We start from the raw sequence: 23,853 nt of genomic DNA, 5'->3' as shown, positions 1-23,853 counted from the left end.
CTGCCCCTCCCCCATTCATGCTCTGTCTCTCTCTGTCCCAAAAATGTTGAAAAAAAAAAATTAAAAAAAAAAAAAGAGAACTCACACAGGGGAGAAACCTTATGAATGTGTAGAATGTAGGAAAACCTTTTCTGAGAAGTCAACCCTCAGTAAACATCAGAGGATTCATACTGGGGAGAAACCCTTTGAATGTAACAAATGTGGGAAGGCATTTTGCCAGAAGTCCCAACTTATTCAACATCAGACGATTCACACAGGGGAGAAACCCTATGAATGTAAAGAATGTGGGAGAATATTTTGCCAGAAGGCATCCCTCAATGTACATCAGTGAACACACATGGGAGAGAAGCCCTTTGAATGCAACGAATGTGGAAAATCTTTCTATGCTAGTTCGACCCTCATTAAACGTAAGAGAATTCACTCAGGGGAGAAACCCTATATAAATGTATGAATGTGGGAAGACCTTCAGCCACAAACCAAATCTCGCCACACATCAGAGAATACACATAGAAGAGAAACACTGTAAAGATGGATGTGTGAAACCATCTTGCTGTAACTCAGAACTGTTGGCCCGACAGTATATCCATATGGATATGTCCGTATCCCTCCCTCCCTGTGGTTGTAATGAATGTGGGAAGTCCTACCAGAAGTCAGCCTTCATAGAACTCACACACAATAGATACCTGGCAATGCTTTTACCAAACTGGACACAGAGCAAGTCTTTATCTCTCAGCTACTGTTGCATCCAGGTAGGACAGTATGCATGAGAGCTAGCCAATGGGATGTGAGCATAATGAGGTAATTCACTTGTAGGTCTGACACATAAAGGCCCCCATGGCATTTCTTCGTGTTCTCTCCTCTCTAGGGGGTAGGATGTAGAAAGCCTTCTGTTGAGGGGTCAGCACACACTGTGTGTTAGTGAACTCACACAAGAGTAGAAACGTCACCTTGATGTTTAGAAACCTAATCCATAAATGAAACTTACTGTCACCGGAGAATCCAAACTGAGAAACCTAGAGATCACAACAAATTTAGAAAAGCCTTTCTGAAAAGGTTATTATCTCATTGAACCTCAGGTAAATAATAGTAGACTGAAACCTTATAAATACATGGTTTTCTGAAAGTTTTCAACAAAACATAATTTATTAGATTTCAGAGAATTATTACTGAGGGAAACTGAATTTAGAAAATACAGAGAGGGGCGCCTGGGTGACTCAGTTAAGCATCCAACATCGGCTTAGGTCATGATCTCATGGCTCGTGGGTTCAAGCCCCACACGGGGCTCTGTGCTGACAGCATGGAACCTGCTTTGGATCCTCTGTCTCCCTCTCTTTCTGCCCCTCCCCTGCTTGTACTATTTCTCTCTCAAAAATAAATAAACACAAATTTAAAAAAAGAAAAGAAAATTCAGATAAATTTTTTTTCTTTAGGAAAAAATGTTTGGGGCACCTGGATAGCTCGGTCAGTTAAGCATCTGACTTTGGCTCAGGTCACGATCTTGTGGTTTGTGGGTTTGGACCCTGTATCAGGCTCTCTGCTGACAGCTCAGAGCCTGGAATCTGCTTTGGATTCTGTCTCCCTCTCTCCCTCTCCTGTTCCCCGCTCTCTCTCTCTCTCTCTCAGAAGTAAACATTAAAAATTTTTAGGAAAAAAATGTTTAAGTTGTCACAGGAAATACAAAGGCCAAGTACACATTTTTTACATTTAGCGCAAATCTGAATGTAAGGAAGCCACTGTGAACAGTAAGCTCATTGTACTTACCACCATAAAATGTGCTCATTGAGACAACAACCCCATCTTTGGGGCATCTGGGTGGCTCAGTCCGTTGAGCATCCAACTTTGGCTCAGGTCATGATCTCACAGTTGGTGAGTTTGAGCCCCACTTCGGGCTCTGTGCTGACAGTTCAGAGCCTGGAGCCTGCTTCGGATTCTGTGTCTCCTCTCTCTCTTGTGCTGTGTCTCTCTCTGTCTTTCAAAAATGAATAAACATAGAAAAATTTTTAAAAATTTTAAAAGTACCTTTTTAACTTTATTTATTTTGAGAGAGAGTGTAGAGGCAGAAACAAAGGGAGAGAGAGAATCCCAAGTAGGCTCTGTGCTCATAGCACAAAGCCCCACCCATGCTGATGCTCTGTCTCTCTCTCTCTAAAATAAATAAACATTAAAGAAAGAAAGAGAGAGAAAGGAAGAAAGAAAACAACCCCATCTTTGAATATCCTGAAATGTTTAATTGGGGAACCTAAATAGGTTTGAATATGCCAAACCTAACTTAGATGTAGCCTGGGAACTATTTGTACAGTAGCATGCCATATATTGTTCTTTGCCTTTACTTCCTAGTATTAACAACCATGACATATGGTGCAAGAGTTGGCAAACGTTTTCTGTAAAAGCCCATATAGTAAATACTTTAGCCTTACAGGCTACATATGCTTTCTGTTAACATTTTTTTTTCTTTTACAACCCGTTAAAAATGTAAAAATCATTCTTAGCTCACGGGCCATTGAAAAACAGACTTGGCCAGATTTAGCCAAGCTTGCTGGCCCCTGATCTAGTGGACTCTGGAAACTAGACTTCCTAGGCTCAAGTTCCCAGTTCTACTGCATATTAGTTGTGTGGCCTGGGGCAAACCCCTGAACATTGTTCCTCAGTTTCCTTATTTGCAAAATGATTATAATGACATTACCCTACCACATGGAGTTCCAGTGAGGATTTGGTAAATTAATAAATATAATGTACTAGACCATTGTATAGAATGTTACAAATGGTAGCTACTATATGAGTAGCAATAGATTTGTTGGAACTTTTATAGGCTTTTGATTATCTACTCAACAGCTGTCCCTCACTCCATGCCAGCAGACCAGTTGTTTTTGTTTCATTGTCCACCTCCCTCTGTATGATTCAGGAAACAAATAATGATTGATCTAACCTAATTTTTGCCCAGCTTATTGAAGTATAATTGACAAATAAAATTGTAAGATATTTAAAATGTATAATGTGATGATTTAAGTATACATTGTAAAAGGATTCCCCCATCAAGTTAATTAACACAACTATCACCTCACATATTTACCACCACCCCTTTTTTTGGTGAGAACATTTACATTCCACTCTCTGCAAATTTCATTTATACAGTATACAGTGTTATTAACTCTAGTCCCATGTTATACATTAGATCCTTATGGTCTAACCTAATTTTGAAAAATGTGTCCTGATTAATGATTCATTTGAAATAAGCATCTGAGGGGCGCCTGGGTGGCTCAGTCGGTTGAGCGTCTGACTTCGGCTCAGGTCGTGATCTTGTGGTCCATGAGTTTGAGCCCCGCATCAGGCTCTGTGCTGACCGCTCAGAGCCTGGAGCCTGTTTCCGATTCTGTGTCTCCCTCTCTCTCTGCCCCTCCCCCGTTCATGCTCTGTCTCTCTCTGTCTGAAAAATAAATAAACGTTGAAATAAGCATCTGAGGGCACCAGGGTGGCTCAGTCGGTGAAGCATCCGACTCTTGGTTTTGGCTCAGGTCATGATCTTGCAGATTGTGAGTTTGAGCCCCATGTTGGGCTTTGTGCTATGAGCACGGAGCCTACTTGGGATTCTCTCTCTCCCTTTCTCTCTGCCCCTACACTCTCTCTCAAAATAAAGTTAAAAAGGTAGTTTTAAAATTAAAAAAAAATTTTATGTTTATTCATTTTTGAAAGACAGAGAGACAGAGCACAAGCAGGGGTGGGGCAGAGAGAGAGGGGGACACAGAATCTGAAACAGGCTCCAGGCTCTGAGCTGTCAGCACAGAGCCTGATGTGGGGCTCAAACTCACGAACCGCGAGATCATGACCTGGGCCGAAGTCGGATGCTCAACCGACTGAGCCACTCAGGCGCCCCTAAAAAGGTAGTTTTAAAGAGAAAAGGAAATAAGCATCTGACCCAGCTCTGGCAGGGGAAAAACTTTAAAATAATATTCAGTGAAATATGGGGGAACAGGATTCCCCAGTCGTTAACAGACATTTGATATAAAAGGCCTTTGATTTTGCTGGATATTTTTATGACTGGATGTGACATGCAATTATATCTTTTGATCCTAAGGTAGTATTTGAGGATGGCAGAATACAAAGCTGGGAAGGAGTTGGGTCAACAGTGTCTTTTGAGCAGGTGAATTAACCACTCCTGGAGCTTCTTTATATGAGGTATATTTTTTTTTCTAATTATACCTGAGTTGAGTTGAGATTTTCTGTTTCTTAGAGCTGAAGGTAGTTTAATCAGCTTACAGGAATACCTTTTTGAAGAGGTATAACTGATTAACATGAATATTAATCAGCCTCGGGAGAATATGTTCTTATGAGAAACTGATTCAGGGGTGGCTGTTTTTCAGTGCTGTAAATCTCCATGTAGTGAGCCTAACCATTAGAAATAAAGCGATTTGGGACGCCTGGGTGGCTCAGTTGGTTAAGTGTTCTACTCTTGATTTCGGCTCAGGTCATGATCTCACAGTTGTGAGATCCAGCCCCCCTGCCTCTCCTCTGCTCACATTCTCTTTCTCTCTCTTTCAAAATAAAGATATAAACATTTAAAAAATACTTAAAAAAAAAAGAAATAAAGCTATTTGTTATTCTGTTATATGAAACAAGTGTTTAATTCATTGAGCTTTCATTGCATCTGCACAAGAGAAGTACTTGGAAAATCATTACATCGTGTGTCTTACATTAAAAATATGTGAAATGAACATTAAGTTAAATTTGTCCATTGATCTGTCTCTGTGTTATTGCTTGATTAGATATGGTGTGAGATAAGGATCTAATGTTTTCCCAAATGAATAATCAGTTCTCAACACTGTGTGATTGAAGTTTGAAGTACTATCTTTATCAGGTGCTAAATTATCATTTTTAGGGAATATTTTTGCTCAGGACTCCATCCCTTTATTTTTTTAGTAACCAAGTTGCCCTCGTGACCCAGGAGCTAATAGATCTCCCAAACATTCTTGGCTTAACATTTATTTCTGGGAAGGACATTTGATCCAAATGGGTGAGTAAGAGCCCTACCTGGGACTTTTGTAATAGGAGAACATCATGTTCTGTGGGCTGGTGACCTTGGGACTTCAGCAGCCATGAGAAAGTGTCTGCATGAAGGAAAATAGTTAACATGTGGAGAGAAACATTTAAGAGGCAGATGGAATCTTGATGTTGCACAAAACCAGTCTGTGCTTGACTCCCTTTTTCTGCATATTGCAAAGATGCACACTGTCTTGTTCTTGTTTCATTATTAAGCCAACAAATGTTAACATCCCCTGTGTACCATGATCCATTTCTGCCTTCTGTTTCACTAAATTATTTGTTTATGCTTATGCCAAAGGTAATGTTCTCTTTAATATGGCTTTAATATGGCTTTATAATGCTTTTTATTATAGAGTAAGTCCTTTAACCCATAATTCTATGGATCTGTTCATCTTTAGCAAAGGAGAAAAGAACATGCAAAGGGAAAACGACAGACCTTGTTGAAATAAGGGTTAGTGAGGTATAATTTTACATAAAATTGAATTCACCATTTTAAATGTGTACTGTTGGATGAGTTGACAAATATATGTAATTGTGTATCTATCTCCATGCTTAAGACAGACTGGCAGCCATTCACCTGTTTTCTACCCCCGCAGCTTCACCATTGCTCAAAGGTCATATAAATGGAATCATGGATTATTTAATCGTTTATGTCTACACAAATGCTTTTGAGATTCATCCGTGTTATTGCATGCATCAGTAGTTTGTTATTTTTTTTTATTGCTGAGTAGTACTACATTGTATGGATGTACCACAACCTGTTTATCCATTCGCCTGTGGAAGGTCATTTCATTTATTTTCAACTTCCATCTATTATGAATAAACCTCCTATGAACATTAACATAGAAAGCTTTTTGTGGACACAGATTTTCATTTAACTTGTGTAAATATTTATGAGTCGTGGCACTGGATCAAATGAAAAATGTATGTTCAGTATTTGCTTATTCATTACAGTTCTCTCAGAGATAAAAGTTATGGAGGCACTGTGTACTGGTTAGGATTAATTAAGAAGATTACAATGAATAGATCATAATAAAAATTTTTAACTTCAAGACGAGAGTCTTCTAAGTTTCCAAACAAAGAAAATCAGTCACTTATAAGGAATCATGATGGGGTGCGATTTTTCAAAATCAGTAGGAGTAGTACAACATTTAAGGATATTTGACAGAAATATCAAATTCTGTATGTGAAAAACTCAGTATCTGTTCAAAAATGCCTTTGGGAAGGCAAAAAAGAAGACTTGGAAAGTGTATTTTAAAAATGTAAGTTTCAGAGGGAATTTCTGAGTAAACTATCATAGAGAGCCCAATTAGGTTACAAATATGGAGAAAATTGAAAGAGAAAATGAATCTAATAAAAATTACAAATCTCAAAGGCTAATACCTTTGTAATACCTTACATTTTACTTGTAAGCATTAAAAAGTGATTTATGAAATAGGATTTACTTTTGGGAATATGTATTAGGCAGGATTTCTGTTGCATGAGGCTCCTTTGAACAGAATAAGAGTTTCGTTTACAGATAAAGGAGATTGGAATAAACACTGTGGTGTTGCATTGCTACCAACATGAATTTATGGTTTCCAATATTAATATAATAAATAAACAGAAGTGCATACGTGGGTGTATGCAATCACATACATTTCTTAGCTCTGGCCACTGAAATGGCACAGTAGCAGCAACAGTGTAATAGACCTAGCTAGTTCCTGCATTCTGGTTTCTGAATACCATTCTTCACTAAAAGGAACCAGGGTTCTTGGAGAAATAGCTGATTCCAGGACTGGGTCAGGGAAATTACAAGATGAGCCTGGAACATTTTTTGTGTGTAAGAGGGAGCAAGTGCTAAAGAATAATGGAACTGTGTCAAAAGGACATGGCTTAAGAACATGGCTTAAAGGGACTTCCACTGACAGAATCTGGGACAATATAAGAATTGAAATAATGTGATCGTACAACACTGAGCAAATTAGGGGTCCATGAGTCTATACTAATAAATGAATTAATGGGGAGAAGAACATGTTTTTACTTACAGAATAATATCAATAAATGTAGAAGGAGATAATGGAACTGAGAAATTAACTTTTCGTTATCATCACAGGAATGATTACTTCAGGCAAATATCAGTAGATACTAAAACTAGTGGATGAAAATGGATGAGGAATCAAATGGTCTCAAAGTATCTCCCTACAAAACATTTATTAATTATAAAAGATGAAAAAGATAACTCAGGAAAACATGGCAGACAACATCTTAATCAAGTGATCAAAGTTAACCCTATCAGAAATGGTTTAATCTACATCATGGGCCCCTTGTGATCAACATCATGTATACCTGAGTGGATACAGTGAGAAAACAATATTTCAGTGGCAGTTCAGCCAAGGGATAACCTGGGTCTACTCATGAGAAAATACTAGGCCAAGCAAAATTGAAGTACATTCTACTTCAAAATTGAAGTATATTCTACAAAGTGACTGGCTTATAATCCTCAAAAGCGCCAAGGTAATCAAAGTCCAGGAAATTGAGGAACTGTCTCAGATTGATGGAGACTAGAAAGATTGGACACCTGAGTAAACTGCATGGCACTTGAAGGATCCTTCTTAAAAGAGCATTATTAGAACAGTTGGTAAAACTTGAATTTGGTCTCTGAGTAAAATATATGCATGAATTTTTGTACTGAACTTTCCTGAAGTTGCAAAATTTTTTCACAATTAAAAGAAAAAATACAGGGGACTGAATGTTATCATGACAGCCTAAGACATCCCTTGTGTTCATCCCTCTTTCAACACCTAAGTTTCAGCATCTATCCATGACCAAAAGTACCTTTGTGGGAACTGTGAGATCCAGTACAATCTTCCAAGGGACCCAGGAGGTATCTTACCCACCTGTGCTCCGCATAATAAGCAGACAGATCCCCATATGGGCTGTGGAACTGAGAGGAGCCTGTGAAATGGTATTAAATGCCTGTTGGCTGCAGTCCAGGAACACCTGGAATGCACTTAATTGGGCAGACACCCACTGATGAGACATCCTTTGTATAAGTCCAGGTCTCAGGAGGAGAAATCCCAGTACTCCCTTGCGCCAAAACCAAAACAAAACGACAAGTGACTTTGGACATACTAGTAAGAGGAGCTTTCCTACCTCATCTCTTTCCTCAAGGCAGCAGTGCTTAGAGAAAAAGGCTGGGGATCCCTTCCATGGGAGAAAAGAGAGAGGAGAGAGTGAATGCCCAACTTCCCCAGCTGTGTGGGATGCTGCTACAGAAACCCATCTCTCCCAACATCACCCAGAGTATTAAAGCTGGAGTTCCAAGATGGGGGTGGGGGATGGGGGGGAGGAGATCTGTAAAGATGCAGCTAAGAATATTAAAAGGCATGAAAGGGATGCAATTCCTACTGACTGCATTCTAGACTTCAGCAGGAAGCCCACTCATGAATCGCTGGGAAAGTGCCACCTGAGATCCCCTCTACTGGTGTGTGGGCACCACTAATGCCCCAGGTGCCAAACCCACACCTTTCCCCACTTGCAGCCAGCTCCTATGTGGACTTCCAAGGGCAGTAGCAAGAGCAAGATCAGGGGATGGAGTATATGCAGAAAACAAACCAATGTCTGCAGGTAAGGGAGAAACCACAAATTTAAGTTCTTCGGCCATCTTTGGGAAAACTAAAGAGGTTACCATCAGCTGACTTGGTGAGTTATAAGATGAAGAGGAAATCTACATGCTTCAGAATTCTACCACAAGAGGGAGAAAGATGTGTGGAACAGATACGTTCATACAAGATTAGGGAAAGTTCCAGAATATAACCAGGACCTACAAAAAGTATCTCTCATCCAAAGGCAGCTAGTAAAGATCAGAGGAGATGACTGCTACTTCAAATGCAAACACAGCAATGCAAAAAAGCAAAAACAAAAACCCTCCAAGGAATATGAAGAATCAAGGAAACATGACATCACCAAACGATCATAATAATCCTCCAATACCAAACCCAAAGACATGGAGATCTGCAGTCTACCAGAGACAGAATTCAAAAGAGCTGTTTTGAAGAAACTCAATGAACTAGAAGAAAACACAGACAATTCAACAAAATTCAATTTCTCACATGAACAAATTGAGAAATTTAACAAAAAATAAAAAGGACCAAACCAGTTCCGGAACTGCAGAATTCAATGAATGAAATAAAAAATACAATAGAGAACATCAACAGCAGAGCAGGTCAGGCAGAAGCCAGAGGACAGGCACTTTGAAATAACCCAGTCAGAGAACAAAGAAAAAGAATGAAAAAGAGCCGAGAAAGCCTATGCGATCCTTGGGAAACCATCAAAAGAACCAATAACAGAACTGGGGTTTCAGAAGAAGAAAAGAGGGAAAGGGAGCATAAAGCTTATTTAAGGAGAATAATGACTGAGAACTTCCCAAATCTTCAGAGAGACTTGGATATCCAAGTTCATAAAGCTAATACATTAGCCCATTATTTCAATTCCAAACAATCTTCTCCAAGACACGTTATAATTAAACTGTCAGAATTCAAAGAGAGAGACCCTAAAAGCAGCTAGAGAAAAAAAGATTAGATTTTCAGCAGATATATTCCAAGTGCTGAAAGAACAAAATTACCAGTTAAAAACATTCTATTGGGCAAAGATATCCTTCAAAAATGAAGCAGAAGCAAAGAATTTCCCATATAAACAAAAGCTGAGGGAGTTCATTACCACTAGACCTGCCTTACAAGAAATGGGGAAAGGAGATCTTCAAACTAAAGTGAAAAGACACTAATTAACATGAAAACATGAAAATATATAACATACTGATAAAGGTAAATATATAGGGAGATTTAGAAAACTCTAATTCTGTAATATGATGTGTTAATCGCTTAACTATAGTATAAAGATTAAAGGAAAAGCATATTAAAATTAACTATAGCTACTGTAACTTGTTAACGAATATACAACATAAAAGGGAAATTTTGATATAAAAACAAAAGAGAATAAAAGGGTAGACTTTTTGTATGGAATTGAAGATAGGCTGCTACCAGTGTAAATGGACTATAATATCTACAAGATGTTTTATGATAAGCACAAAGCAAAAACCTAGAGTAGATTCTGCCTAGAGTAGAAAAGGTAAAGGAATCAGAGCATACCACCACGGAAGATCACCAAGGCACAAAGGTAAGGAGCAAGAGGGGGGAAAAAGAAACAATAGAAACCTATGAAAATGTACAGTTACCACCACATTAAATGTGAGAGAGTGAATGCTCTTCTCCAAAGATCAGTACAACAAAAGGATATTTGTTCTCATCACTTCCATTGAACATTGTACCAGAGATTTTAGTTAGTACAATAATGCAGAGAAGAAACCGAACGCATCCACATTGTATAAGTAATACAATCTTCACAGAAACATGATCATCTATACAGAAAATCCAGTAGTTGACAACAACAAAAAAATCCTCTTTCTGTCTAAGCACATCTGTTGTTGTGATGCAACTTTTTGTTGATTCATACAAATACTTTGTCAAGGGTATCAGCCTCTGCACTGGCAATGCATGCTTTTGATGGATGGCAAGCAGTATAACATGTTGATTTACCAAGTATCTTCCTATGTGCTGTCTAAATTCCACAATCTAATGAAACAACCATGGCTCTAGACATTAAATAGATTCCATCAGGATCTACTGCTAGACTTGTAACAGCATGCAAAGGAACTACCATAGAATGGATCATTTTACCCATTTTATATTGTGAAAAATTTGATGGATGTATCTATCTTCATTAGCAGTTTTTGTAACAGGAAGTATGGGATGATTTACTACTCTGTTAATGTGTTTATTGAATTGTAAACCAGAATCTATCTGTGATGAAATCATCACCAATGACTGATATTTCTAAATCATAAATTAACTGTTCTGCCAGTGTTGAAAGAGGTCACCACATGAACTGGATCCCAGCTGGAGAGTGAACCGATATTAAGTATTACACCCGCCTTGTCTCTATTGTAAGTGCAAATACCTGGCAATTTTTCTTCCAGATTCCACAACTTAACAGTGCCACCTGCTGAACAAGAAAGACATAACTGACTTTTTTTTTTCTTTATTCCAGTATAAGCAAGACCCCAAACAGCATCTGTATAAGCAATTAAAGTGCCAGCTAAAACATTTGGTTTATATGTATCATGGATCCACATTCGGGCTAGGCATATTCTACCCCCAGATGGTTGCATCATTACTACCACTATACCACTGTTCTCCATTAGAACTAATAGCTAATGACAGAACATGGCCAGTGTGGACCCTAAATGTGTAGTTAGGCTCTACATCTAAAGAAGCACTCTTTGGGGCTGGAGCCGTTTTGTTGTGTGTGTGTGTGTGTGTGTGTGTGTGTGTGTGTGTGTGTGTTTAAGTTCCAAAGTTTCAAAGAGGTCCTCAGAGGCAGTGACCAGCACAAGTTCCACAGGATGAAAAGCAAATGCCTGTACTCCATCAAAATGCTTCCATAGTGTATACTTGGGGTTCCATGTCTTTTGAAAGGCATCTTTATTGACAGACAGACAAGCCGTAACCATAGTCTGCATGATTTATTACTGGCAAGTCTGCAAGGTCTCCAAAGTCCAGTACGCTTAGCATCAGAACCCATTAAAAAATGACTAGCCGCCTCCAGGTAGAAACGTGATTGGTTCAGCCGGTTCTGTGCCCTCCCCTGCACCTCAAGTTTCTTCAGCTCCATCACCGTCTTCAGCAGTCCCTAAAAAATCAGATTCTTTCAGTTCTTCCTCAGAATCAGGATCATTAGGTCAGTAGCAAAACCTTCATTACCTATTTTGTGTTTATTCATTTGACATTTGTCTTTTCTTTCTGGGATGCCTTCAGTCATGCCATTATCGTCTTCTTCATCACTCTCATCAGCATTTTCTAAGAAACGGTGTCTCAGGAACACCACTTGGATTTGTCCCTTTTGCTTAGAAGACTCACCTCCATTCAGGTGAGTCCATTCTTCCATTTGGTTCTGAACTTGTCCAAGTAGTGACCTTACCTGCTGACACTGTACATAGAATGTATCTGTGTAACCTGCTTCCTGAAGATGTTATCATAACAGCTGGCTGCCTTGCTTCCACTCTAACTGGATCTTCTGAGGTTCTATGGGAGCCTCTGTATCTTTGGTTTGTTCTGATTCAAAAGATAGCATTTTCAAACCATCATGGCTCAGTTTTGTGCCATATTTTAATTTGTGATATTTTACCCTTTCTTGTTTTAGTGCACATGCTAACACCTTTATTCTAAGTACTTCAAGTTTTCTTGGTCTTTTCTTTCTCCTTGCAAAAATGCTATCTGGGTTTGCAGCGTGGCCCATTTCCACCTCTGAGTGTTTCCATTCTATCTTCAGACAAACCCACTAGAGCTGGATATAGGGCACCATCCCCAGATGGAGTACTGTTGTGTCTGGGACAGCTTAGGGCCTATCACAGCGCCCTCTCCTTTACCCACTCCCTCTGAGAAAGTCTCATGTTTCTCCTAGGTCCCAGGTCCCTTCTGCTACCAGGGCCCAGGGTGAGATGCCTACAGCTAGGGGGAGGGTGGCCCTGTGCTGGCCAGGGTAGAGGTCAGTTGGGAGAGGGGTAGGGAGGGAGGTCATTGCTATACCTGCTGTGAATCAGAGCAAAGAGCTGCTGGCAGCTGCCATTATAGGCCCTTGTCCATCTGCTTCAGCAGGCTTTTGTAAAAAAATAGAAATTGAGAAGCTGATTCTAAAATTCATATGGAAATGTAAAGGGCCTAGAATAATGAAAACAACTTTGAAAAACAAGAACAAAGAGGATTAAGATTTCCTTGTTTCGAGGGATGCCTGGCTAGCTCAGTTGGTTTATACATCCGACTTCTGCTCAGGTCATGATCTCAGGTTTGTGAGTTTGAACCCCACATCAGGCTCTGTGCTGACAGCTCAGAGCCTGGAGCCTGCTTCAGATTCTGTGTCTCCCTCTCTCTCTGCCCCTCCCCTGCTCACTGTCTTTCTCTTTAAAAAAATAAATAAACATTAAAAAATAAATGAAAAGATTTCCTGGTTTCGAGTTTTGTAAAGCTACATCAATCAAGACAGGGTGGTAGTGGCATAAATGTTGGCAAGTATATTACTTGGACAGAAAACAGAGTGCAGAAATAGACCAGAGTATATATGGAGAACTGTATGAGCAAAATGCAAAGGCAGTTCAATGGAGAAAGGGTAGTATTTTCCACAAATGGTGTTGGAACATTTAGATATTCTTATGCAAAAAACCCTTAGATCTTTACCTTTTACAAAATAAAAGTTAGATAAAAATGGATACAGACTTAAGTGTTAAACCTAAAAGTATAAAACTTACAGAAGAAAACAAAGAAGGAAGTGTTTGTGATCTTGGGTTGCACAAAGCTATCAAAATAAATTTTGTTTATATAATGTTTAAATTATATAAATTAATATATAAATTAATTATATAAATTAATGTTTAAATAAACATTAAAATTTTTTTTAAAAATAGTGGTGTCTGGTGAAGAAGAGAATGTGTATTGGGAAGCAAGTAACACAGGGTAGATGCAAGTTGGGGGCCTAACTTCCATTGCAGATGCCATGTAATTTCATGCCCATGGAAATCTCCTCTTTGATGTCTTTACTTAGATTCTATTTTCTAATTGGCAAGTATAAATTTTTTTAAGCACAATATTATGTGGTCATTTTAAGGGGGAAAATAAAGTTTTGTGCTGGGGTCCTGGGGTTCTAGCATTTCAGCTCTGGAGAGGATTGACACTAGAAAGGTTATCACACCTTAGCTACATGAGCCTGTGATCAATAATTATGTGAAAAGATTTTTCAGAAGGTGGAGATTTTGTTCATAGATATTCATATATAATGAATGTTCTAAGAACAGTTAGGGATAGAGAGATGAAAATAACACTATCCCTACCCACCTTACCTTATGTTTTAGCTTTTAAACCATAGCAGGAGAATGTAGTTGTGACCTAAATGGATAAGAGAAAAAAATCACACTCAACTGAAGGAGCCAGACTGTCACTCCTGAGTCATTCAACACCTAACCCTAACTTCTCCCTTTAACACCCCAAGGTAAGAGAAGGGCAAGAGATGTTCTCCAAGTTTTCTAGGTGATTAGATTGTATTTGACTCATGTATTTAGGGCTAAGAAGAAGCTGGGTACCAGGTGTGCATTTATAATTCTATATGGTCTAAATAGGAATCTACTAAATTGGTTTTGTGCATTTTTTCTTAGCTACAGAGAAAAAGTCTTGTTTCCCGTATTTTACTAAGGCTGTCACTGTATCCGTATTTATACAGTTTTTGAAATTAATTGTAAATATTTATCATTAGGAGAGGTAGAGATTCAGGTCTGGCCAACACTTGTGTTGCCACGGCTGCCAGAAGATTCTTTGCAGTCTGTGGCTCTCCCCCACCACCAACATTAGTCTCAGGTGAGGACACCCCAGCATTAGGGCTGCAGCCTCAGCCCACAGTCTAGCCACACCAGCTGCAAGGACATCTGGGAATGCTGGCTCCGACTTCATCTCAGGAAAGCACAACATGTAGTGGGGGGAACTCCCAGACATGAAAAGTGGACAAAAGAAGTACACAGTCCCAAAGCTGGACAAATGTCCCTACATGAACTGCAGAGAATTTGGGAGCCAGTGTAACCATCTCATTAAGAACTATAAAAGTGTGAGGGGCACCTGGGTGGCTCAGTTGGTTAAGCATCTGACACTTGATTTCAGCTCAGGTCATCATCTCACGGTCCATGAGATGGAGCCCCACATTGGGTTCTGTGCTGACAGCGTGGGGCCTGCTTGAGATTCTCTTTCTCTCTCTCTCTCAAAATAAAATAAGCTTTAAGAAAAACAAGATAATAATGGTGTGGGAAAATTTGACATAGAATTTCACACCTAAACAAATCATAGTTCCAGTTTTCCATTATTTTCACATTTTTTTCTTTAAATACATCACTTGTATTTGTTTGCAAGGCAAACATTTTAGTAGCAATACTTATGGTATAGCCCAAATGTTTTCCTGAAGAAGAACAAATAAACCAAACATCAATTTTTTTTAATTCAATAGATTGTCCTTCATAGGAGAAACCAAGATTTTCTCAGACATCCAATGACTCAAAAGAAATGACACATAAACAAACAGAATAATTGTTTAATGAGAAACATTATGTTTGAAAAGCCAATGACATAAACATGGGATGGGGCTAGCATTATGTCAGCAAACCAATGAAACCATTAATGGGAGAAAGTGTGTGCTAATAAGTCTAAGTAAAGTGTGCTAGTTTGGAAGGCTTCACAATGCCAAACTACAAAAGAAATATTTTAAAGGAAACAATAGAACTAAAATATGGAATGTAACAGCCCAATGTAAATTAAGAGAGAACAGGAAATTGAAGGATAGTACTGTAAAATACAAGAGAACAAAGAATTAGCTTTTCATAAAAATTTGTCAAAGGTTATTATTCTTATTGCGTGGGTGAGAGAAATTGATGATAAGGATGTTTAGGAAATATTTAAAGATGCTCTATTACAGAATGTGATTGTTTTTCTTCTAAATTAGATGTGCATATCTCAATGACCTGGGGGATATATAATTTAAATAACCAAGACTGAGCTGTACCCTAGACTATTTTAATGAGAATTTCAGATAAAAGAGACAAAGAGACACATGGGTTGTCAAAAGAAAAGAAAAAAAAAAAAAGCTCCTCAGATGATTCTGATGACTACCCCCTTAAGTACAATGAGTCTAAAAACAGTCACTGTAATTTACAAAATAAAATATCAAGAGTCAAGGTCAGTCAGGCAAAAGGAAAGCATAAAAAAGTGGAACATACAAAATTGGTCTGGTAATATGTGAAATGTAATGGGAAGTAATAATAGAACATATATATTAATATATCATTGATTTTTTTTATATTAATAGAACATATATATTAATATATCATTGATTTTTTTAATATATCAGTTATATATACATATATAAAATATATTTGGGAATCCAATCTTCTGAGCTCATGTCTCCAAGGACTATGTATGATGCCTGAGCTCTCCTCAGGTGGTGAAATTTAGTGTTGAAGAGCAAGCTGGCAGGCCTTCACCGCATAAAATGTGCTCTGCTTCAGACCTACATGCACCTGATCAGAGGCCAAGGGGCCCTAGGCTGCTTCTCAGAGGAATGAAGCAGCTGGAAGGGCACACCTGGATGTCCCTCCTGGGTGCTCCCCAAATAAGTGGTGGTTTTCTCTCTTGATTTATTTCCACTTCATTTTTGTAGGTATCCATAATGTGTCTGCTCTTTTCAACAAGGCTGTGGGGTCCCTAAAGGCAGGGCTGTCCCTATGGCTTCTAGATCATCAGAGCCTGGTACCCAGTGGGCATTCATGGATATTATTAGGATGAAAAGGGGGAGCAGGGGCCTGGTGGGGCCATGGCCAAGATGCACAGCTCCACCTGACTGGTCATGGCCCACCTCTCTCTTTCCTTTAGATTCATCCAGGCTCCCAGAGGCAGCAGGCCTGATGCCACCTCGCACACACTCTGGCAGGTGACTTTGCCCTGAGTCCTCCCATCCTAGCACTTCTCACGGTGTGCCCTGGTGGGCAGCTCGCTGGAGAAAGCAAGGGCTCTGGGTTAAGCAAGAGAGCTCAGGGTTATAGTACTGAAGAACAAAGGGGTGTTCAGACTCTCTTAGTCTTGCTCTTCTCTCTACAAACTGGATATGCTGCTTAACTAAGGACCGCAGAGGAGAATTGGACCCCTAGAGCTGCTGGACCTGCCCCCTGTGGCCTGAGTCATGGTGCGTGTCCAGGTGTCTGACCCTGACTGTGTATGAGTGTGCACAGCTCTTGTGAGCACCTGCCTGCCCTCACCTACCTGACAACTTAGGACCTGAGGCCAGTGCAGCTGCGTGACCTCCTCCCACAGTGAATGACAGGGCTTATTAGGGAGGCCAGATCCACACCTCATTCCCCAGCAGGTGCAACTGAGAGGAGAGAAGGCCGAGGCCACTGAAAGATGAGTTGTGCAGCTAGGAGCATTTGGCTGGCTTCTGCTGCATCCAGGAAATGGTTCTTACTGGCTCCTGGTCATCCTTTGTGCCATAGAGAAGGATTTGGTAAGCCACAATTATGGGCAGGACCTGAGTCTCCAAGATCAACAGCATAGGCAACACATCCATAAAGGCAGGGACTCCTGGAAACCCGAAATTCTGTAGACTGGTGGCTCTCAATGCTGGTCCCAGGACCAGCAGCATCAGCTTCACCTGGGAACTTCTTAAAATGCAAATCCTCAGGCCCTACCCAAGCACTTCTGAATCAGAACTCCAATGGGACTGTCAATCTATGTTTGTTTGTTTTTTTTTAATTTTTTTTAACGTTTATTTATTTTTGAGAGAGACAGAGACAGAATGCGAGTGGGTTAGGGGCAGAGAGAGAGGGAGACACAGAATCTGAAGCAGGCTCCATGCTCTGAGCTGTCAGCACAGAGCCTGACGCGGAGCTCGAACCCACAAACCGTGAGATCGTGACCTGAGCTGAAGTCAGATGCTCAACCGACTGAGCCACCCAGGCACCCCTGTCAATCTAAGTTTTAACGAGCCCCACAGGAGATTCTAGTGTGTGCTAGATTTGAAGACCATGGCCCTAGAGCATCCTCTTACTCACTGTGGCCATCAGCTCTTCCAATTCCATCCACCTCCCCAAGTCCTCCACCCTGTTTTTGAAATTGCTTTCATGAAGCTTGTCTTGAGTTTACAAGTAGGGAGTCCCAAGGAGTAGTGCTTGTCCTGTACTGACTTCTATCACCCTGAGCACTTCTCCTTACCAGGGATACAAGTCCTTTTCTTGCAAATGGAAGACCCACAAAGTAGAGATGGTTTTGTCCTTCGTGCACAGCACCTTTATGCTGCCGTAGAGACTGAGCTGGTGGCCACACAACCTGAGCTGGTGGCACTTTGTCTGGGTGTCCCTGCCTGACCATAGCGTGCTCATGGTAAACTTTGAACACAGTCATCCCACTGACAAGAACTGGCCCAGAAATCATCCAGTGAAGCCATGCTCAACCTTAGCTGTTTCCGTGAAGTTGAACAACCTGACCTCAATAAGATGACATGAATAAGGACCTCACTTACTGTTGTCCATTCTCCCAGGTCTTCCCCTGTGAGCTAGGGATACCCTGCCTCATGCCTGGCCCACTGCCCAGAAGGCCTGTCCAGGGATGGATACCTGCTCCTCTTCCTGTAGGAGAACTCCTGAGAATTTTAGAAGTAGACTTTGGAAAACCTTAATCTGGGCTGTGGTAGGCTTTCGTGGGTCCAGAAATGTGTGAAATTTTAACAACTGTATATGAGGGTGAACAAGTGAATTTTTCTGGACATGCATAAAATTCTCCAAGGGATCTATTGCCCCCAGTAGGCTAAGAACCACTTTCTGTAAGAGCCCCTCAGCAATCTCTGGAAGGTTCCTAAATATAAATGGGGAATCTTAATCCATAATTAAGTATTAAAGGGAAAGAAAAATGGGCAAAGAACCTAAAATGGCAATTTATTGACTAAAAAAATACATGACTTGTAAACATGAATAGAATATACATTCCGAAAGTACACAAAGCCCAAGTGTATGGCTCAATAATTACAAAGTCAACAACCCAGAAACTAGCACCAGATGAAGAAACAGAACACTACTAGGCACTCCAGAGCTGCCTGCAAGGCCCCTCCCACTCATATATTCCCCTCTTCTACAAAAGGAACAATTATCCTGACTTCCATTGCCATATGTCAATTCTGCCTAGTTTCAGACTATATAAATAGGAACATATATGTTTTCCTTTGTGTCTGGCTTCTTTTGCTAAATATCGTCTATATTGTTGCTCATGGTAGTTTATTTTCATTGTTACATATTATTCCATTGTATCAATATACTATAGTTTATTCATGCTTTTGCTGATGGACTTTGGCTTTTTCCCAGTTTGGACAATGCTATGAACACTCTTGTACATGTCTTTCTTTTTCAAAAAATTTTTTTAAATTTATTTATTTATCTTAGAGAGAGAGAGACAGCAGAGAAGGGGCAGAGAGAGAGGGGGAGAGAGAATCCCAAGCAGGCTCCACACAGTCAGTGCAGAGCCCTACTTGGGGCTCAGTCTCATGAACCAAGAGATCCTGACCTGAGCCAAAATCAAAAGTCGGACGTTTAACTGACTGAGCCACTCAGGTGCCCTGCGGTTGCATTTTGAAAGTAGAGTTAATAGGAATTTCCCGATAGGTTGGATATGGAGGCTAGAAAAAGAGAGCAGACAAGGATGTGTCTGAAGTGTTGGGCCTAATGAACTTCATGGCTAGAACAGTCATCAACTGAGATAAAAAACTGGACGGCCAGTTTGAGAGAGATCATGGGTTTTCTTTGGGCATGTTACATTTGAAATGTCTATTATACATCCAAATAGATATGTGAGGGAGGCAGCTGGGGTTCAAGAAAGAGGTCTGAGTCATTGATATAAATATGGGAGTTATTGGCAAATGATGGTGTATTTTAAAGGTCTAATTAGGAAAGAGAAACTACACTGTAATTTGAACAGGGAAAGTTTACATTAAAACTAGCTACAACAGGGGATTGGAGCAATGGGGTATGGGCTAGTAAGAAGAGAACTCTAAAGAATATTAATAATAGCAGATTTGAGGAGTAGCTACTTCCCTAGGACAGAGATAGAAGGCTCAGGAACAATCCCACTTCTCACCCCCAACCTCCATCTGTGGAGAGCTAGACCTCATTGAAGGGGTATGGCCATGGCCCACTGGTGTCAGGGTGGTCCCTATGATGCTGCACCACTGGAACTTGGAAATCCCTCTCCGGGTGCTACGGAAAAGGTAAGTGTCTCAGGGGAGTCACTCCATGACAAAAATGCCAAGAGGTGGAGGAACGTGGAGAAAGAGTGGGGCACTGCTGGCCACCACATACTGGAGGAGCTGGCCCTGGAGAAATGACCCATCTACAGAATCCTGACCAAGGAGCAGAGCAGGACCGGAAAGCTTGCTCCTACAAGGTCTCTCCACTGCCCTCTACTGACAAAATTTAACATATATGCCAGCGTCAAAGGAAAAATGTTTGCGAAGTAGGCAATGAAGAATGAATTTGTAGCCGAGATACAATACGTTAACTGATACAGGTGACATATAAAATCACACCACAGAATGAGATCACCTAGGAAATAAGTATAGACACAAAAGAAGACCAAAGGCTGAGCCCTGTGGGTTGTCTTTAACTTAAGCATGTCAGGTAGGAGTGGAAGAATCTTCAGCAAAGGCTACTGAGAAGGAGCAGCCAAGATTGTTGGTGGTGTGCTGGGCGCAGAGAATCTAATAGAGAATAGGAGGAGAGAAACTGGAGAACATATTGACAATTCTTTTGTGAAATTTTGCTACAAGGGGGCACGGAGAAAAGGTGTGGTGTCTGTTACAGAAAATGGAACCGAGAGGAGTTTGTTTTGGAAGAGGAGAGAAATAGCTGCATATTTTATGATGATGGGAATGGTCCAGTAAAAACTGATGATGTTTGTCACTTCCCTGAGTCTGTCGGTGCTGGCAAAACCCGGGAATTACAGCACTAAAGAAGTCCCAGAGGGGCTCCTGGGTGGCTCAATCGGTTGGGCGTGGACTTCGGCTCAGGTTGTGATCTCACGGCTTATGAGGTCTGTGCTGACAGCTCAGAGCCTGGAGCCTGCTAGGATTGGGTGTCCCTCTCTCGCCCTGCCCCTCCCCCGCGTGTACTCTGTCTCTCTCAAGAATAAATAAAACATTAAAAAAAAAAAAAAAGTCCGAGAAATGGTCAGCCCTTGTTATCTTAAAAAAAATTTTTTTAAATGTTTTTATTTATTTTTGCGACACAGAGAGACAGAGCATGAGGAGGGGAGGGGCAGAGAGAGACGAGACACAGAATCTGAAGCAGGATCCAGGATCTAAGCTGTCAGCACAGAGCCCAACGCAGGGCTTGAACTTACGGACTGTGAGATCATAACCTGAGCTGAAGTCGGACGCTTAACCGACTGAGCCACCCAGGCGCCTCCAGCTCTTGTCATCTTTAAGGAAGGGCAGGCAAATATGTCAGAGAGACTCCCAACCGTGGGATATTCCATTAGGCCACGGAGGGACGCGATGCCATTGGCATTTAGAGGGGACGGGTGCCGTGACTCCGGTTGACCAGGACAAAATATATTACTTCGTCTTTCATCCTGCACCAACGAACGAACTCCAGGCCGCACTGTCAGCACAGCCTCCGGGGGTACCGGGCGAGCCGGACGCATGGGACCCTGAATCCCAGTATTTGCAGCGCGGCGGCTGTCCCCGCCAGACAGGAAGCGCGGCGGCGCGGGGAGTGGCTTCAGGTTGGATCGCAGCGCGCAGTCGTCTCCTGCGCCCCTCCTCAGCCAATCAGGAGCCTTCCTTCAGGCTTTTCCCAGACTCGCCCTTGCGTCGGTCTCTTTCTTTTGCCTCTTTGTTTCCTGCCGGCGTGTTTAGTCCGCGCGTAGGGCGCATTTCCGTTTCCGGCGCTGTCCATGCGGACTTGAGAAGAAGCAGTTGTGAACCCGGTAACGGCCGCGGGTTAGGGGAGGCGGCGGTGGTGGGGTCCCGGGACCTGGGGTTCTAAGAGCTTTGCTAGTCGCACTTGGCGAGGTCCTTCAGGACAGTCTTTGCCCCCAAAGAGCGCCTCAGGCGCTCAGGTGGAGAGTCACACGTCGTACCTGCCGGAGACTTGCTGCGAGGTCGTTGGGAATGGCTGAATGAATTCGTGCGGAGAGTCGGCACAGAGTGGGGAGGTGACAAGGAGAAGTGAGAAGTTTTTTCTTGGCGGGGTAATCCTAGCAGGTGGCTCAGACCTGAGCTACATCTGTTGATTCCCAGTTGTGCTTTTCCCATCCCTCTCCGCCTCCCCCCACCCCGTCCTGAAAGTGCGAAAAGTGTCAGTACAAGTTCGGGACCAAAACAAAGTAGAGAAGAAAAATAATGCCCCGAAATCACACAGCTGTTTAGTTTCAAAGCGTTCCCTGAACTCGGCTCCCCTCACTCCTGGGTAGTGTTTCTTGACGTTATGCTGGTATATACGTGGACTTTCTGTTTGCGCTGGTGCGTGCCCGTGGGAAATCTCTGATCGCCTTAGTACAGCCTTCTGACTTCGCCCTTACTGCGTGGCATGGAAGATAGTGGTTTGGATTTCCTTTGCTAGTCAGGTAACAGCTGTCGTCCCCTCCTGGCAAAATGCCTCGTACATCATAGGCAGACACAAGTAAATTAATTCAGTGCCTTAACTGAGTGAAGAGACTTTTTGTTTTAATTAACCAAGCGCTCAGATTGTATACAGCCTGGTTTCCTTAAAAAGCTCACTAAATCTGGTGGTTCTCAATTAATGGGCTATGAATTCCCGGGATGCTCAGAAATCTTTGTAAGGGTTTCTGCAAATCCGTGTGGTCTCCAGGCATCCTCCACAGCCAGCCATATCTTACACATGTAGATGTTACTGTTTTTGTTTAAATGTATATACGTGATTATTATAATTTAAAAATTTTACAGTATCAACAGGTACTAGAAAGTAACAACTGCTATCATGTTGGAGGTTCATTAAAATGCTTTAAGTTTTAAAAAGAAAATGTCTTCAAAATACTTTAAGTTTGGAAACCACTTCATTAGTCCAATTGATATTAGGTACTGAGCTGTCCAGTATGGTAACTACTAGTCACATATGGCTATTTAAATTTAGAATGGAATTAACTAAAATTATATACATTTTCAATGTTTCAGTTTCACTGGATACATTTTAAATTCTCAAAGCCACATGTGGTTAGTGGCCAGTGTGAAAGTATAGATATAATGGAGTATTTGCATCATTGAAGAAATGGGCAGTACTGATAATAGACACTTAAGATGAATAAAAAGTAATTTAAGCAGAAGTAACAGATCTAATTCTAGCATAACAGAGAAATGAAATTAGGGATAGTATTAAGCAGTTTCTATCCTTGTGTGAACACATATCTCTTCCTAAAGAAATAAATGAAATTTACTCTTTTTCCTTGGGTGTTGTCTGGATTGTAAAATGCTTCCCCCATCCCTGCCTCATCAATGTAGGTTAGAGTTACTTGTGAATTGGTAAAAAGCCACTATGGAGACTAAGGACCAGAAGAAACACAGAAAGAAAAACAGTGGGCCCAAAGCTGAGAAGAAGAAGAAACGGCATCTGCAGGATCTCCAAATTGGAGATGAGGAAGATGCCCGGAAGAGAAACCCCAAAGCCTTTGCAGTACAGTCTGCTGTGCGGATGGCTCGATCCTTTCACAGGTATGTTTAGCTGGGGTCTAGCTGTTTTTCCATTTATCCTTTTTATTCTTATTTATTTTTAAGGTTTTATTTATTTATATTGAGAGAGACAGAGACAGCACAAGTGAGGGAGGGGCAGAGAGAGAGAGAGAGACAGAGAGAATCCCAAGCTGGCCCCACACTGCCAGGGCAGAGCCTGATGTGGGGCTCGAACCCACAAAGCTGTGAGATCATGACCTGAGCTGAAACCAAGAGTCGGACACTTAACCGACTGAGCCACCAAGGCGCCTCCCCAGATGATGCTTGGATTCCTGAGTCTGTAACAACTTTGAAGGACATGAAGATACATGTGATATTCCTTTTACTAAAATGGGAACATGTAGTCTTCCCTGTGGAAGCCACTTTGCCTCCAGTATCAACCTGTTGATTGGCTTTTTTTTTTGCCAAGAGAAAAGCTTCTGAGTTTTTCTTTATAGAATTTGTTTGTTCTGTAGTAATAGGTGTGCT

The 23,853-nt window shown here is 41.1% G+C and overlaps 1 protein-coding gene and 1 pseudogene across 5 annotated transcripts in view; one reads left to right on the top strand and one right to left on the bottom strand.

Moving 5' to 3' along the window:
- Window positions 1-9,269: 9,269 nt before the first annotated feature.
- LOC123577303 lies at window positions 9,270-18,023 on the bottom strand (annotated as a pseudogene).
- The window catches only part of BMS1 (BMS1 ribosome biogenesis factor), a 63,576-nt gene continuing 51,627 nt past the window's right edge, over window positions 11,905-23,853 (top strand). The window contains exons 1-2 of one of the 5 annotated variants that reach the window (XM_045438160.1): window positions 11,905-12,003; window positions 23,158-23,367. In XM_045438160.1, the coding sequence (XP_045294116.1) occupies window positions 23,192-23,367 (176 nt within the window). In that variant the 5' untranslated portion in view covers window positions 11,905-12,003; window positions 23,158-23,191. Of the gene's footprint in view, window positions 12,004-21,499; window positions 22,266-23,152; window positions 23,368-23,853 lie in introns of those variants that run through there. The other 4 variants (XM_045438162.1, XM_045438158.1, XM_045438161.1 and 1 more) reach the window with 4 other exon arrangements.

This window comes from Leopardus geoffroyi, chromosome D2, assembly GCF_018350155.1.
Source record: "Leopardus geoffroyi isolate Oge1 chromosome D2, O.geoffroyi_Oge1_pat1.0, whole genome shotgun sequence".
In the NCBI taxonomy this organism is placed as follows: Eukaryota; Metazoa; Chordata; class Mammalia; order Carnivora; family Felidae; genus Leopardus; species Leopardus geoffroyi.
This window is presented reverse-complemented; position numbering and strand designations above follow the sequence as displayed.